Consider the following 18,002-nt stretch of genomic DNA (forward strand, 5'->3'; position numbering starts at 1 on the left):
AAATTGGGTCATCTGAGGTCTAGTATATGTCACTAGGCCGAATCAAAGCCTGTAGAATCATGACGTTTTTTTCTGTGGTTTGATAAAGTGGCCTTACAGTTGAATTTTTCTTTCTCCTACTCTGGTCTAGATTGCCCTGCATTGTGGAGTTATTTTATTTAATGATGTTTTGCAATAAAGGGGCATCTGTTCTTTCCTGATTCGTATCTATAGCGTTTCATTTAAATAACACAATTTATTGGTACGTTATCTATCTGCGTATAAAAAAACGATAACAAGATGATTGTTAGGAGTGTCAAATTAGATTTAGGAAAATAGTTACAAAGCTATGTCGAAAACGTCTAGTTTATTCAAACATGTCAAATTCATTTAAAGACCTTTGATCTTGTAAAGATTAGACAAAAAATATCCTTAGCAAAATAACAAGGATATAAAGAATTGCTTTAGAATAGTAAAATTGGATTTAGGGCAAACTCTACATAATGTGAGTCAACTGTTTACCTCTTTCTAGCTATATTTACAGAAATCTGTGTACGATTGGTTTTATTTTATGTGTTAGGTGCCTAGTTTTAAAAGTCCACAAAAGTACAGATATGGAAAAATTACCATACCCTCCAAGATTTTCACTGTAAATATGTACTCTGTTTTCAATAAGCGTAGATTATTATAGAGGAATTAGATTTAGGATTGCAGTAAAATCATAGACTTTCACAAAATCGAGTTTAGTCTTAGTGGGTATTTCGCGTTTAAGTTTGAACTAGTAAAGATAATATTTCAATATTTTACCTTAAAATATTTGTATTTAAGCCTGTTCTAGAAGCTTGAGGAGCATTGAAGATTTCCTTTTTTTATTATATTGATAATAAAGGACTGGGTTAAACGAAGTCTGCAGATATGTTAATTTGTTGCATTTTGGTTGCTTCCCGTGTTTCTACAGGATTGTCTAATAATTGTGATTTCTCCATAAACTTTATGTTCCTGAATGTCATATAATAAAGAATAAAAGTTCTATAAAATATTCCTTAACAATACGTTTGGTTGATACATGTTTATAATACTAGTAATAATAATAATATGTTAAGGTTTGCTAGGGGGCGTGAGAGGTGTTGCACATTTCATTACCTCTCATGTATAGGCTCAGTCAAACCGAGTGTGCTATTTTTCTACTTGGTTGCATTCTTTGCTTCCAAAGACTCTTTTTACAGATTTATTAACTATCGCAACAACAATCTTTAAATGCCGTGTGGCTGCTGTAAAACTCTCCCTGTACTTAGATTCGGTGTTGTTATATTTTCTGGTCCTTTGGGATCATGGAGATCATTCAACATGTGTAATAGAGTTTCGCTCAAGCGGGTGCTAGGGGGCGTGAGAGGTGCCGCACATTTTATTACCTCTCATGAACAGACTCAATCAAACCGAGTCTGCTAGTATTCTTCTTGGTTGCATTCTTTTTACAGATTTATTGCTATTTCATTTTAGGAAATTGAATTACCTTGTACAAGCCGTGATGATAATTCTTCAAGTGATAGACGTTGGTAAGACTTCTATTCCGTCTACTTCATTTTCTGAACTATTATGTATTGTCTGAAGAAAATGTCTTTCTGTCCTTCACAACTATGTACAAAGCATAATTTTTTCACAAAGAAATATTCAAACTGCGTTGGTATTGCGTTCACTGAAACAAACATTTTGACTTCTTAATCTCCATACTACTGAAATAAAGGACAGACAGATTGGACGAAGTCATATTTTATATCATTAAAGATATATTACACTATGAACGTAGATTTGACATTAAGTTACCTGGTGTGAAGTGTATCACTGATTTTCAATAAGTAGGTAAATTTTTTCCCCCACCTTGATATGAGACTTTATCAAGTATACGCATTAAATCTTTGGTGTTTTTATGTGGACTGTCTTGCAGCTATCAGGGAAAATAACTTTTTTGGGGTCTAATACTCAAAAACAATATATATTTACATTATCTGTCTGTCTAAATATAAATGTTCGTTACTGTCCCAGAACGTTTAAGCACGGTTGAAGTAAAATAGCATACTGATACAGAATACTGATGAGCCTTTCTGTCTTTCAATTTACGATATAAAACATTTTAACACTTAGGTGGGATATACTGAAACTTGGTTATTCAGACTATTTAAAAGAACTGTTTATTATTGTTTTACAACCTGGTTGAGTTCATGGAACAACCAAATTGGCATGCCGCTATATTTCAAGAAGAACGTAATTTCTATTAGCACTTTTTGTAAGTCAATCCTCTTTTCAATAAATAACAGGACATTAACAAGTCATACATTTTCAGAAAGTCTAAACTTTAATTATGTTTCATCAGTAAAAATACACATGATTCATGGCTTTGTTTTTCATATATGTACTGTTTTGGCAAGAAAAGATAACTGATACAATTTATGTTTGCTCAATAAAAGCGTCAGGATTTAAATATATCAGTTATGTGCAACACATATGGCAAAGACAAAATGGTGAAACTTATTAATAAAGATTTTTATATTTCGACATTTCTCTGTAATGTAAATTGATAATAAATAGTCAGCAACCATACAAATTTAAATTTCCGTATTCACAAATTTATTCTGCTTCCTTTAAACAATAAAACATGTTCCAATTTTATATTATGTTTAATAATCGGACACATATGCGTTAAGTTGTTTATATTTCTGTTCAATTATCGCATACAAATTATCATTTTCATGTTACGTTTGTTCGACGATAAAAACAAAACGTATTTGAATATCGCACAGACTTTGCTTTTAACTATATTTATATGTCCAATAATCGAAGACATATTTGATACATTACTGTATATATACGTTAAATAATCGAAGACATATAAAATTTTGGTACACACTTCTAAATATGTGTCCAATAATCGAAGACTTATTTAATGCATGCTACTTTCGATTATCGAACATATATAGTAGCATGCATTTAATAAGTCTTCGATTATTGGACATTAAACTTCTGAACTAAGCACTTTAAAAGCTAAAAAAATGTTGCTTTAAAAGTAATGTTTTTTAAGTCTCACTGGTCCTGCTAGTGATCTATCCAGTCGTCTTGCAAGCGGTCTTGCCATTCACGAAGTCAATCAGAAATTGTATATAAATAGTTTTTTCTTCAGTCAAAGTGAAAAGAATTTTGTTATTGTCTGAGATGAAATTTACAAACGCTTAAACTCTTGCATGAAATAATCAATAATTTGATGAAATAATCGATGAAATCGGCTATCGGATTTCAGAAGGTAATGCATGGAGAATAGATTCAGTAAATGTCCATTACAAACATAAATAAATATAAAGTCCCTGGCCATTTCAAGTTACAGCTTCCAATGAAAGGTTGAATAATGAAGAACGATAATAATGAACGTTTAAGGTGATGTCATTTTGTTTAAAACCTCAGGTAAATGAGAAGCCTCAAAGAAAGTCAAAATGTAAACATATGCAAGAAATGTGTGACTGCACTGGCGTAAAATTTCCTGTAACATTAAATCAAATATCTTAATTAGAAATTCAGAATAGTATCTCATTTACTGTATCTGGCTATGATTGTTTATATCAAACTTTCAATATAAAGAGCAATGTGATATGTTATTAATTAAGGAAAATAGATCAACTCAAAAAGAACGTTTTCTCAAAGAACCACAGTACTTTCATTAATTTTATAATACCAAACAACTTATACGGATTTTTGCAAGGACAAGAATTTATTTGACACAAGTGAATGTAGTTCGGATTCAAAATTTAATTTCAAGAATAATACAAAACTAATTGACAAATTAAAGGATGAGGCTGCAGGCATTCCAACTGTGGAATTTGCAGGATTAAGAAGTAAGATGTATTCAAATTTATTAGGAAAAGAAGTAAATGTTAAAATAATGTAAAGGTATTCAAATGTTAGTGGTAAATAGATCAATGGTACATGCAAACTACAAATTTTAAAATACTTTTTAGATAAAGGTCAAAGTATAACAGCATAACAGTTGAGTTATGTCCTTAATAAAAACTTCTTTGTCATGTTATTATAAAATATATTTTCGACAACTGTAATGATAAATTAGCCCATGGTTGTGGATGAAATAAACCTCTAATTTAGTGGTCACGCCATAAATAGTTAACTGAATATCTTTTTTACATTTGTTTGTTTTTGTCGGGCTTAACGTCGCAACAACACAATTATAGGTCATGTGGCGACTTTTCAGCTTTCCAAACCTTATAAGCACAAATATGGCTCAGGTGCACGACACAAACACACCCATACGCGCGCGCGCGAGCGCACACACACAAATCAGAGCAGAGCAAAGCAAAGAGTAACGAAACAATAAACTATACAAGCAGGAAAACAACACAATGCTCAACCTAGTTAGCATTAACAATAATTTAAGCAGCAGATGTAAAACTGAGACAATTACCAGCAAAGACCATATACATGAATTCCATTCGAAACAAAGAAAGTAAATTGATTTTTAACCTTGAAATTGAACAATGTGTTTAACGATCATAAATTTAAACATTTAGTGTGTATTCAACGAGTACGTATTGTGTCCCGTTTAGGACACGAATGCAATGTTTATAGATAAACGTCTTGATTGTTTGACATCATTTTACCCTACCACCAACAAACATTTCTCTGTATGCTGTAGATTACCTTTCTTATATGGCCTTTTCGCCAAAACAGACGGTTCTACTTCAACTGCCATTATTTCCCGGTCATTTTCTTTCACAGTAATCCCCATTTTGATAGAGTAAAAACACATTAGGCACATTTACCTTGTTTATCAACATATATTTGTAAAATAGATTTCGTTTTTCGCATATAACTGTCATTTTCCATGATAACTATTGATCATTTTACATCTAAGCTTTACTTTTTTTATCAACTACTAGAATCAGCAATTCTGTTTTACTGAACACTGTTTGAATTTTACTTGATGATTATAAGAAAAGTACTAGATTATGTTCATTAACTATTGTGCGATCAAGAGCATGTTTGTATTAGGGAGATTGGCCTTTTCGTGAGAAAATACCAATGAAAATTGTGACTAGTGATTTATCTGCATGACCAGAAATATGTACTTAAAATTTTTACTAAAGTGTTGTGTCGTGGAAAAGGCCCATATATCTGTCTAACAACTCCTGCTAGAAACTTTGTCTAAGCTCAAAAGTATGCATAGGAAGTTGGTGTCTACTCTAATGCAGAATATTATCGGATATTGCAGCCTGTTTTGCAACAATGTCCTTGACATTTCCATCTAATTAATCAAAATTAAATATTGTGCAGTTTCTGGTACTGTTAAGTGTTTTACTAGTATTCTCTCGATACAAGCAGAAATTCATTTCCTTACCTTCAGAAAGAGTAGCCAGGCTGAGCGTATTTTATTTTCTACTTGACCGAATCTCTAGCTATATCTAAAAACATGTTTATGCAAACAGCCAACTCTGTCATGATTCAAGAAAATGTATTTAGTGTCAAACAAACATGATTACATCTAGAGCTATTTTCAATCAAACAATGTATTCAATATTAGAATAAATTAGTAAGTCGTAGCAAAGTCATCAAAACAAAGTGAAAATTAAATCAATACAAACATTTAGGAATATATATTCTTGCCTCAGTAAAATGATAGTAACAAAACTATAGGATTTTATTAAGGTTACTATGTTTGTAATTTTTTTTTTATAACTAACCTGCTTACTTCCCTGTAGTGCGATCAAGTATACATTTCCTATAAGAATAAACGTAACACGTTGTAAGTGAGAGAGGGCGTATTTTGGAAACATATTACAACATATACTGCAGGTCAGGAATGTTATAAACGTGTGCAATGAGTGATAAAATTAAAATAATTTCTCATGTAAGGAATATATAGAAGGTCAAAGCAAAATGGATCGTCCACATTTACTAAACACATGCGATTTGCACATATTCACTTGAATTGTTCATCATCGAGGCATATTTGACTTACAATTTTGAAAAAAAATCTACGGCAAAACAGATAATGATAAAAACAATTGCATCATCATTAGCGTCAGACATTAAAAGTTGCTCCGTGGTACATTTTAATAGATTTCATAAGCCGTGTACATATGAATTTAGTGCTGTTATTGTCAGCCTTAGGTTCATATTTAAGGAGTGGTTACGATAAATCATGTCATCAAAGAGTGCTGGAATTTTTATAAATGAAATTAAATAGGTTGGAAAATATGTATACCTTTTAATTTTATTCTGACTGATATATCTTCGATTGTGATGCAGGAAATGTCGTTTTAAGAAAATATGATGGAACTGACGACGGACAGATGGACTCACAAAATAGTTTACTAAGAGCACTACGTAAGCTCAATGTAAGCTCAAAAGAAGAAAAACCAGACTATTATTTCTTATTTCATTTATCATTTAATATCTGCTTTCTGTTGTACCTCCTTTCGTTTTTTACTCATACATTATAATTTATTGAAGGTGTATTTATAACGAGTACTTAGTCTACTGGAAGCTCTAAGATTTTCTTTTCATGTATTTCAAAAAAGTAATACAGTAAGAGACCTGTTATTTTCATATTATGCAGGTATATTGGAAAGCAACAAGGAGTGTAACACATGGATATTTTCACGTGATTTTTTACCGATATGCGATTGGCTTATCGCATTTATGGAACGCCGCTTTTTGCAATAAAGCTGACATAGATAATTTTCAGTTGTTTTTCCTCTATAATATAGAGAAACGCTTGTGACCTGAATTCCTCCTTCATTATTTCATATCATTTATTCAAACTTTCAGCAATGATCAATATTGATACCTAGGTGTGCATAAGGAAATGATTTTTTGAGTTGCATTTTAATTTCCTGGATTATGGTCCTGTGTTGTTTTTGCTCTATATGTCAACGAAGTCCATATGAAGGCATGAATCGCATTTTTGATAGCTCTACTTAAGTATTTTAATAGTCAGGGAATGTAACCAGTTGAGCTAAAAGTTATGTTATACATGAAAGGGAGGTATAGTTGTTTTTGTGTTCAAAACAATAACTTTCAGTATTACGAAATACATATTTCACAGATCTACTTGTAAAACATGAAGAATGGAGTAAAATTTCCTACATTAAGGCGTAATGGTATAATAAAAAACAAGCACGCTATTCACCCATAATATTACTTTTTAGGCTTAGTGGTCACACATACGTCCATGACAATATCTAGTTTGTACTGGCCGCAGGAAATCTTTTAACTTGTGCTATAGCTATCTTTTGTTTATAGTGAAAACTTCGGAATAAGATTGGAGCCGTTACTGAGAAGACCACACACCACTAAGTAAAACGCTTTTGTATGCTGGGTAAATTAAAATTATTTCGGAAGGCCCGTAGAGTTAAACTTCTTAAGTTATTGTACGCAATTCATTTCGAAATGTTGCTTAGGTATGATATCAAAATTATAACATAAACAGACAATCATCTTCTATGCCTGTGTTTATTTCTTTGGATACTCTTCTTCTTGAAACACGATATGCTCATGAGCAATCGCATTTATCAAGCAATTGTCTTGAAGGATAATGTAAACAAAATGAATTGCATTATGGTTAAATGACATTATATAATGTTTTGTCTTCAAGCTGGCTTAAATGTAACAGAAACATATTCTTCCTAGCCATTATAGCAGAGTGTAGACATGACATATTTGAATAAACAGCTATCGATCAAATATCATACATGGTTTATTATCATTTCGCATGTTGCAATTGTCGAAACCCTCTGAATTCCTTATTGCAGAGAAGTGTTAAGTAGCATTACTTGATTATGTATTAACAGTAATTTGCCTTTGCTAGGCATGTAAATGTCAATTTTTTTAAGCAGTTACTTCTGTTCTGATATTTCACACATATTTCTTTGAAAAGCCGACATGTCTTAAAATTTAAGTCTTAAATTCATTTTATCATCAGATATGTGCAGAGCAAATACCTATCCACATTGTCACAGCTGGCATGCGTGCTCAAAGTCATGCGGCGGGGGAACACGTAAAAGAATGTGTGAATCATGTGTTTTGTATCAAGACAAATGGTTCTCTGAAGGCTGCAATGAGTTCTGCCACTACGGTCATAGCTATTTTTCCGGAAGATGTCACTGTCCCTCGTGGAGATATGGTGAATGTTGTGAACGTAAGACACAATTGCTTGCTATGTTTTATTACAACTTTATTGTCTTTAAAATCCTGTCAAAAGTTCAATATTCTCTTCTGTCAACAGGTGTGATTGTTTAGTAGACACATGTTCTCTTAAGCCCACAAAATAGGCATAGGAAATATATCAATATAAGTGCACCTTTACTAGTATTACTATAGAAAAATAACGAATAACAATACTTTCTTTTTATTATAATAACACATCAATATACCACACTGTCGTCCAGGCCAACAAAGCTGTGGTGGAACTCCGGATGGAATAAAATGTACGGAATGTGAGGATAGGTACTATTCTGATGGATACGATAATGGATGTAAAGGTTACCACACTCTTTAATTCTTGATTTTATTAAACATTAATTATCAATCAACAAATGAATTTCAAACACGGCATTTCCTTTAGTTTTACCTTAGACTTTCCCAATTCTTGAAGCGTTTAAGCTGATCCTGTTCTATATACAAATCAAAATTATTTGTTTCTTACTAAGTGTGAATATGTTTTAACTGATGAGAAGTCTTTCATTTTCTAGAATGCACAACTTTCCCCGATTGTCGTAATCTGACTTGTACAAACACCGGTAACTCCATATGCCACGAATGCATTCCTGGAAAAACATTGTCAACTGATGGCAAGATATGTATAGGTATGTAACGTTTTGTTATTTATGTATGTCTACAGTAAATCGTATTGGATATTAGTATAGTTATAATTTGTATAAGTTAACATTATGATTGCATATTAAAGTACAAAATTATATACATAATTATAGTCTTCGGAAAATAACAAACTAATATATTCATTGTTTTTTGAAAGGTGCGAGTTGAATAAAACGTTACATAATGTAACCGAATCTACTTCTCACTGATTCAGCTAATAGTTGGCAGAAACTTTCCTGCCTTATAAATCTCATATATTCGCTGCCACCATCCCTTACTGGGAAATCAAGTTGCTATCCTGGTTAGCGTTGGCAAAATAATGTCTGTACTGCTGCCACTAGCCAAGTTAGCATAATAATAACAAAAGTGAATTTACTAATACTAATTTATTCTTTCACTCTGAATAAACACAGTCATACATAATCCAGAAATTGCAACATATAACTTTCATATAGAATTTTAGTTCTTCAAAAGTCAAGTATTTACTTTTAATACAAAACACAAGAGATGCTTTCAACAGGATACTCTAGAGCTTAACTTAATTCGTCTTAACTTAGTTCATCAAATTCTTCCCTCTTTTAGATATTCAGATCTTTATATACTGGAGCACCTGAAAATCACAGATAGACCCGAAGACCCAACTCTCTCGGGTAGACCCAAAGACCCAAATGTTTCAGGTTACTTATGGTGAACTACAGTACAAAAAAAAGAACAAAGGATTTAAGTCTTACTTTTCCAGAAATGATGGGTTAACCTGTAAATGTCATAAATTAATGCAATTACAGACCCAATATGTCAAATTAACTCCAGGCCTACTTATTCCAGTTACAAGGCAGAAATATAAGATTTACAACAGTATCTGAAACTTTCAGGTTAACCTGATAATCAATGGTTACGTTACATAATAAACTGGCTGGGAATCCCAGGTTCTTACTAACCAATACTTAACACCCAAATAATCAATTAACAGTTTCATTATACTTTACCAATTATAACTATTAAAGATAATTATGATAAAAGTATCAAAATTAATATTCATATCTCTTAAGAGAAAGGTTTGCATGATTGTATTGTTGATATTTTATATTTTCATATGTATGTATCTTGCAAATTGAAACGTTAATAAAAATGATATTTTTCCGTTAATACAAAGAAAAATGTGTTGCATTTAAGAAATTACAACAATACCAATCCGAACAGACTACATAGCCGATTTATATTGTCTAGTCATAGTATGTCTGGTCGAAAGAATATTATTTAATATTTTAAAATGAATATTGAAGTACCTTTAATGCATACTATGCCTTTCTTGACCAGTAGACTGGTGTTTCTGTTGATCTTGCCTATCTGGAAGTACCCATTTGGCATTCCACTTGCCAGATGACTCACGTGCAGTTAATGACAACTAACGATTCTTAGATTGATTATATTTTGTCACGTACAATTCGATACAAATCAAATAATTTGCTAGTTGCCTTTTGTTTCATATAGTATATTTTTCGATTCAAATGTACCTGTTTTACTTGGAAAAACAAAACACACGCTACAAATGATAGAAATAAACTGGAAAGTTGTTGGTGAGCGTTTTTGATATGTTTTTGAAATGTCATGACGTCATTTTGGTTTGGACACTTATGTAAATACGCTACTATAAGAACGAGTGCTACAAAGAGTTTCGTTCTCTTATTTAAAAAAGTTAGGTAAGCAAGAAGTCTACCACCTGTGGTTCAGTTGGGAATTTCTGGCTTTCGGGTAACTCTTTTATCGATAATTCGCCAAAGCATCGTTAACGATAAAACAAGTACCTTCCTATTTTCTTTTATAAACATTGACAGATTATTATAATTTTCCAAGCTGATATTGTACACATTATATTTTCTCTGTTCAGATATCATGTCAGGGGCGCGAATAAAATGTTTTGACACTTGTATTGTCGTATTTCAACGCAGGGAAACATGGGAAGATGCCGAGGTTGGTTAGCTATTAGATTGTTTTTTTTTTTGTTTTTTTTTTATTTGCTAAGGTTTCAATACACTAGGAATTAGGCCATTCTTATCGTGTAGAGTATCATATAGGCTTGTCATGTACCATGACAGATGTACTAAATAACTTTCCTAACCCTACACGCAGTTGGTTTCTCTATCAAATATTCATTTATAATAATGTCAGTGAATAGGACACTCTATAAGATGATAATCATTAGATAAGAAATACATTTTCATGTAATTTATTGAATCGTTACTGTTGCACAGTGTATCATGATGTGTATTTACAATGACAATCGCCATTAGAATTTTGTTAAACAAATTTATGTCCAAAGAGGCGCAAAACTTTATCAAAATGATAGCATAGGTTACGAAATATAATGCCACACAGTTAATATTTTCATGGCAAGTTTTATTCGGTTATGATGTATACCTAGAGAGATACATATATGCTGACATTCGCTTTCAAAAAACATAGTACAAAAAAGGGCCATGATTTCATAAATGCAAGTAGTCCAATTCGTTTTAAAGATTTAACAGTTTTGCCGTTTTAACAGAAACACTCTTATTAGGCAATGTAATGCTATTTCGCGAGTATACGTCACATATATTCGTTTTACGCTGGGAATATTGCGCGACTTTAATAGAGGATTCTAATAGTTGCATATCCTGTTTTTGTTTATAACATGATACACATTAAATTAATTTACCTGAATAAATGGATTATTATCTAGATTTTACTGAAAAATAAAAAGGCCCTATAAATTGCATTTGAAGGTAAACTTAGATATTTATTCATTTAAAATGTGTCAATAAAGCACACACTTTAACGATTATCCACGTAGTTGTAGAAAACGTTCACGTTTAATTCCATTTTTACAAATTTGCTCAGGCCGTGTGTAAAGCTAGAGGTGGACATTTATTTGTACCAGAAACATCAGAACAGGAATCATCAGTCAGCACTTACTTGGAGGCTGTATACAGTAAGATAATATAAATAATAGTTTTGCTGATATATTCCGTGCCATAGTGAAATAAGAAATACAAACTACATATTAACAAAATTATTCAAATACCTTTAAAGACAGGCCTTTATTTATTAACATTTCACATAACATTTTAATATCTATTTTGAAGTTTATTTTTAGTACTTTTTCTCTTTATTTCTAAAGGTAATGGAAGAGATACAAACTTCTGGATTGGAGGACAGATCCTTGAAACTAACCAGGAACAATGGTTGAGCGATAGAGTAGTAAACTATCCCTATCTGTATGTGAACGCATTTTATGATTTATATTTCATTTACAAGAATTAATTCTATTATAAGCAATCATCGATTTACTTAATCAAAATACGGTTCTGGATTATAAGATACACTTTCTACAACATTTTGATGAACCTTACTTGGATTCTCACAAAAAAGATTAATTAAGGTATCCGATCCACAAATAAGCAAGTTTTATATAACAGTGCTATATAAATATATCAAATATTGATGCCTGGTAACCTCATATAATTTTGGTATCATTTGAAAGTATATCATCTACTGAAAAAGAAAATATAAATTACATGATAAAAATATGTTATAGAATTTTTATTTTTTTACTTTATAGTCTTCAATGACACTTCAACAGAAATCCAGTTGTTACAGTGTAAGAGTTATCATTTTGCGGTCATAAAAGAGGACTGTAATTATTCTTGCATATTATTTATGGTCATCTAATTTATCAATTCTTGTTCAGCAGACACAACTCTTTCAAATGATACCAAAAAAGCATGGGGTCACCAGGCATCGAAATTTACCTATTTGTGGATTGGATACCTTAAGTAAAGAATATGTGCCAAAAGTGTTGTTTTCGTAATTGATACATGCTGGTGTTTGAAGCTACCGCTAAAATTGCCGTTTCTCTCTAAAATCAATACACTTAAAGATAACCTTTTTTAAAAAATAAACTTAATTTAAACTGAGGATATATACATTAGTAAAATGCCAACATTTCTCGTTAATATTTCAAGTGCGAGCACATACGTGAGTAATGTTTACATATGATGTCTATTCGGTCCGTGAAAAATGTGTTATTTGACATATATTGTGGTTTTAGGTCAAGTTATTATTAAGTTCATGCGGACTCATTGACAGTTTATATAGAACAAAGATGCACATATCGCTTTGACAATAAATACAACGTATTCTTTTATAGTCTGAGTACATAGATAAAACGTAACTCAAAAGCGGAGATTTTGTGGGTTGCTTTTAAAATCTTGTTGGCAGCTAGAACACTAATGTATCCTAATTTTAGGTCTAAATGTTTGACTTTGACATGAAAAAGTTAAATTCAATTTGCCATTGTTTCTTATATTATATATCAAAACGGCTACATTGATGAAAAGTTTTGTGAAAAAAAGAGTTTTCTGTCACTGAAATAACACACACATAAACAAACATGAAACGAGGACCTTACTACGGAAGGTATGTTTTACTCAGGTACCTACCCATGATGAAATAATGCCTTTCAATTGTGGTACTAGACACATAGGTATTCTCTTACCATTACAGCTGGACGTCTTCGTTTGATCTAAATTGTGTATTTGTGACGTTAACCCGGCGAAAAACAAACAACAAACACACAAACACACAGAAGGAAAAAAAATATCGCCGTAAACGCCTTCGTTTATTTAATGTGTTTCCTTCAGCGCTGTTAACATGCGCAAGTTTTGCACCTCGCGCAAAATTTGCAAATGTTGTTTAGTTTCTTTTTAAACATATTTTATTTCAGTGATAAATGAAACATTTACTGAACATTAATTAAGGAATTAGACAGAAAGCTATATCAGCTTACGGCTGTCCTCTCCTTAAAATGTTGTTTATTTGACAAATACCTGTACATTTAACTGTTTTCAGCTGGGGAATTACAAAGCCTACAGCAACTGATGAGCCTTTGTGTATTGCCATGGATCCAACCAAAAGCTTCCGGTGGACAGCATATTCATGCAACAACCCATCATTCTTCCTTTGTGAAGAAAAGTAAGCCCTTCCTACCCTGACTTGTAAGCAATATGATTTGAATGCGACTTTATGAGCAAGAAAGCATCCGACTATGTTTTTTTCGGCGAACGCCGTCTAAATTCGTTTTCGTTACCTATGCCACGTTACTTCAGTTTGCAAATCAAACTACTTGATAACGCATTATAGATAATTTATCAAAATGGAAGATTTATGCAACACTCTGCCTGATTGGACGAGAGTGTCAATTCCTTTCACTCTGTTGATTGTGCTACGCTGAGTGAAATGTAGACAAAGCGTTAATCCTAAACGACGCTGTTCACAGTTTTAAAGCTAACTTTGGCTCAGTATATTTAGCAAGAATATTGATATATTTCAAAATGATAAGTAAGTTTAATAAATATGATAAAAACCTGTTCAAATACCAACATATATCAAATTAAAGAAAGAGCTGAATACGGTCTGCGTATCACATTAATAAGGGTGTGATAAGAGTCTTTTATGTAGAGAAGTGCTTTTTAAAAGATTTTTCTTGTTACAATTGTCGTCTGTATATGAAAAGGTTTCTTGCTTTTGTGACTTATTCAGATTGCATATTTAAATGAGTGCTTGTTTGCTTTGATATATTTGTTATAAATTATTTAACTGATTTATTATATATGAATATTTTTCTTTAGTATTGTATGCAAATATTGAACTCAGTTGAAATCTGTTTTATTATATATATGCTATATAATGACTGAATCTCAAAAGTTACTGTCATATTAATTGTCAACCAATGACATTCTACACGTAGTCACAGTAGTGTACGCAAGTGCACATGTTTGAGCATTATTTAGAATCTATCACAAACTTATTAATCTATATTTATATAAAAGCTTACCTTGAAAATATAATTGCCGAAATTAGCACAATACAGTCAATGAAGATAATCCGATAAGAATACAAATAACACATAACAGGTCACCCACGTTTTGCTCACATTGAAATTGACACAGTTTATTTCTAGACAGAGGCATGCCAAAGTGACCAGTAAGATTTTAGCAATGTTTTAAGGTCAACTGTCGATACACATTCACTTATAGTCTCTTTCAAAAATGTAAAATCAATATTTACAACGAGAAGTAGTAATGTCCCCACCAAGATACCCCCTTTTTTCTTTTTTTCATTCTTTTTTTTTCTGTAATGACAAGTGTATTTTTGTTGTTGTTGTTGTTGTTGTTTTCTTTTTGTTTCATGTTCACGATATTTTGTCACGTGATCCGATTTGTAAAGTTGGAATTGCTTTGTATACTCATATACCTTTATTTATGGTGTGAGTTTAATAAAGTGCTTGTTCTGTTCTGTTCATTGCACTGAAATGAAGGTACGCTGCATACAGTTTATCTCTGTGATATGACTACGGTCAAACTTTGCTTTGTGATATGACTACGGTCAAACTTTGCTTATGAAACAGAAATATTGAAATAATTACAATTGTATGTTTTGCTTGACCTTCACTTTTTTATAGGTGTGACATCATTGTCCAAAAATTCATGAATAGCGAATATGCATTTGTTAAAGCGGGATCAGTTGGCCTATTTTAGAAATAAATAAAAATAATAAATAAAAAAATCCTTTGATTTTTTTCTCATGTATTCTAATCAAACTTGATTTGTAGCATCTTTATTAGGCCCGCAGCCAACTTTGTTCAGCTGGGACATTTGACCCCTTTTAGGGGCTGCTAGAGCTAAAACTAGAAATGCCTTTATACAGCGTCTCATGAACAGCTTGGTGGATCTTTGTCATACTTGATCTGGAGCATCATTATAAGGTCCTCTTCCAAATTTATTTATATAGGAACTTGGGCATTATTAGGGACCACTATAGCTAAAAGTAGATATGCCTTTCTTCGCATTAACCACTAAAATGTAATGGATTTTTATCAAACTCGATGTGTAACAATATCGTAAGGTCTCCTGCTATTTTGTTACAAATGGGGATAGGGACCAATTTAGCTAAAAATATAAACACGTTTAATGACCTCTTCTCATGAACCACTTCATGAATCTTCATTAAACTACTGCTGTAATTATTCGTCTAAGGATAAACGAAACAAAATTGCAACCCTACGAAACCTTTGCGAAAAATTAAAAGAGAACCATTTAAATTGTTAAAGTGCGGTGTTTAGTTTTGCAATTTGAAAAATGTTAGATGAAAGATGAATGTTAGATGAAAAATTCATAAACTTCTTTCCTTATTACAATTCGCCGACCATCATTTTTAAAGATATTTCTTGTTATATTGTATGTTACACTAGAAGTTTACGTTATTCAGTTTTTGAGCGAAACTTCATAGCAGTGCATACGACGAATGATCTAAAGTCAGGGTGAATGTTCTCATTAACATAGATCTGGTGTGGATTATAAAAATTAACAAAATAAGCAATAACAATATACAAAAATTGACATTTCAGCTTCGGAAAATGATGTAATACGGAACAATAAAATACTTACTTTCAATCTCTTTGCTCTTACCAATAGAGCCAGAGACGTCAATTATTACCATATTGACTTGCAAATTTCATATGTGCGCGACGTCATATGAGACGTCATTTCTTATTTGACTGTCGTCGCGTTCAGTTAGTAACGAAGAAATATTGTAGTTTATTTACATTAAAAAACTAGTCATATCATTTGATGATTGAAGGCACATATTTTGATTTAATGTTTATTACTTATGCATCGAGAAATATGCACTCGTTCTTTCATGGAATAATACTGCGCACATGAAGTCGTGCACTATGCATATATCTACTACCGAATTTGTGTATATTTCTCGATACAAAGCTAATGACCTAAAAATACTGGCCATGGCAGCGGCACCGATAGCATGTCCATACGATCAATTCTATAAACCTTGAGAAACTACCAGTATTGGATTCATTTAACAGAAATTAATTAATTTCGGACACAGGCAATATTGAGTAATACTCAAAATGGGAATATAAACCAACGTTGTTACGTCGTATTTATAACGTTATCTACTTTAATTCATACAAATAAAATTCATTTGAAGAAATCTAAATAGTGTCTTGGATTATTTGTTGGAAGTTTTAAATAGCTTTTGCTGCATAATTATCATTTTTTATCCATTCTATACATAATTACATCAATGAGTTGTATTTTATGAAATTTGCTGCATTATATTTGTAGCAACAGTATTAATATGATCGGCCGTCTTGTGTGATATGAATTGAAAACTGTTCTAAATCGTTTAATTTTTAAAGGGTTATATGGATGAAGTGTTAAAAAATGATGGGAATATTTATTGCTTTTAATCATTTATTTAATGATAGGTAATATTTACTGTTCATCACCTGTTAAAAAATAACTCGTCAAAAAATAACAGTGATTTATTTCTACACACAATTAGCACTGATCTCTAACAGGAATAAATAAGATCGTTTAGTTATTAAGACATGTTTGTATCCTAACAAGATATCATTTCTTTTTCCTCCTTTTACTAGATTTATGTTTATCTTTTTTTCAGGACACCATATGAGTCTCGTATTTTTGGTTAAACACATATGCACGGAAAAGGACTGCATTAACTCTGTCTGCACATACGTGATTTTGTGTGTTCTAATATTATTTTTTTAAAGACAATTGTAAGATATATAGCCATTTATTATTCAAAACGAGATCAAACATTGTTAACATTTTACTAACTAGAATTTAAAAACGAGAGTTTTTGTTATTTTGCATATTTTGTTGACTTTCTGCGAATAAAAGTATATCAGTTTTTAACTGAATAAAAATTATAAATACAGTGTTGTTATATTTTTTGGTTATTGGATCTATCTAACCTTACAAACTATGAACTACTTAGAGGAAACTATATTATACTGACAGAAATGTTGCGAAAATGTTGCAAAATATGCCAAGATATAGGACTTCACTATAAATAGGGTAGATATGTGTAAGATGCAGGCAGCACAATCGTAAGGCTATGAAATGGTTCTCAGAGGCCCCGATTATAGCTGTACATTTCCTCACCTTATGATTTTTGGAGACAGAAATTACACTGAAGAGCCCCACACGTCTAATTTGTTTGATTCATAAAGTGCCTAGAGAATTTGAGACAAGTTCCTTCTCACTTTCTTTCTTGTGTTAGAC

General features: G+C 31.7%; 1 protein-coding gene and 1 long non-coding RNA gene across 2 annotated transcripts; both read left to right on the forward strand.

Annotated features, from left to right (window-relative positions):
• Nucleotides 1–309: 309 nt before the first annotated feature.
• Nucleotides 310–8,170, forward strand: LOC128555759 (uncharacterized). The gene is made up of 3 exons (XR_008370336.1): nucleotides 310–484; nucleotides 1,480–1,535; nucleotides 7,961–8,170. It is a non-coding gene; the product is annotated as an uncharacterized LOC128555759 (long non-coding RNA).
• Nucleotides 8,171–8,403: 233 nt separating this feature from the next.
• LOC123524179 (snaclec B7-like) lies at nucleotides 8,404–17,655 on the forward strand. Its single transcript, XM_045302180.2, has 7 exons — nucleotides 8,404–8,519; nucleotides 8,730–8,843; nucleotides 10,745–10,827; nucleotides 11,734–11,824; nucleotides 12,014–12,110; nucleotides 13,744–13,866; nucleotides 17,377–17,655. Exons 3-7 carry the CDS (start codon nucleotides 10,750–10,752, stop codon nucleotides 17,405–17,407), a joined length of 420 nt encoding a protein of 139 aa, XP_045158115.2. The 5' UTR covers nucleotides 8,404–8,519; nucleotides 8,730–8,843; nucleotides 10,745–10,749; the 3' UTR covers nucleotides 17,408–17,655.
• Nucleotides 17,656–18,002: the final 347 nt, after the last annotated feature.

This window comes from Mercenaria mercenaria, chromosome 3 (assembly GCF_021730395.1).
Source record: "Mercenaria mercenaria strain notata chromosome 3, MADL_Memer_1, whole genome shotgun sequence".
In the NCBI taxonomy this organism is placed as follows: Eukaryota; Metazoa; Mollusca; class Bivalvia; order Venerida; family Veneridae; genus Mercenaria; species Mercenaria mercenaria.

Bases quoted from the DNA above. Each gene is read 5' to 3' on its own strand.
- LOC123524179 (XM_045302180.2), top strand. From the start codon at position 10,750: ATGTCAGGGGCGCGAATAAAATGTTTTGACACTTGTATTGTCGTATTT. The intron at 10,828-11,733 runs GTTGGTTAGCTA...AAATTTGCTCAG, and splicing joins AAACATGGGAAGATGCCGAG to GCCGTGTGTAAAGCTAGAGG. The intron at 11,825-12,013 runs GTAAGATAATAT...TTATTTCTAAAG, and splicing joins TTACTTGGAGGCTGTATACA to GTAATGGAAGAGATACAAAC.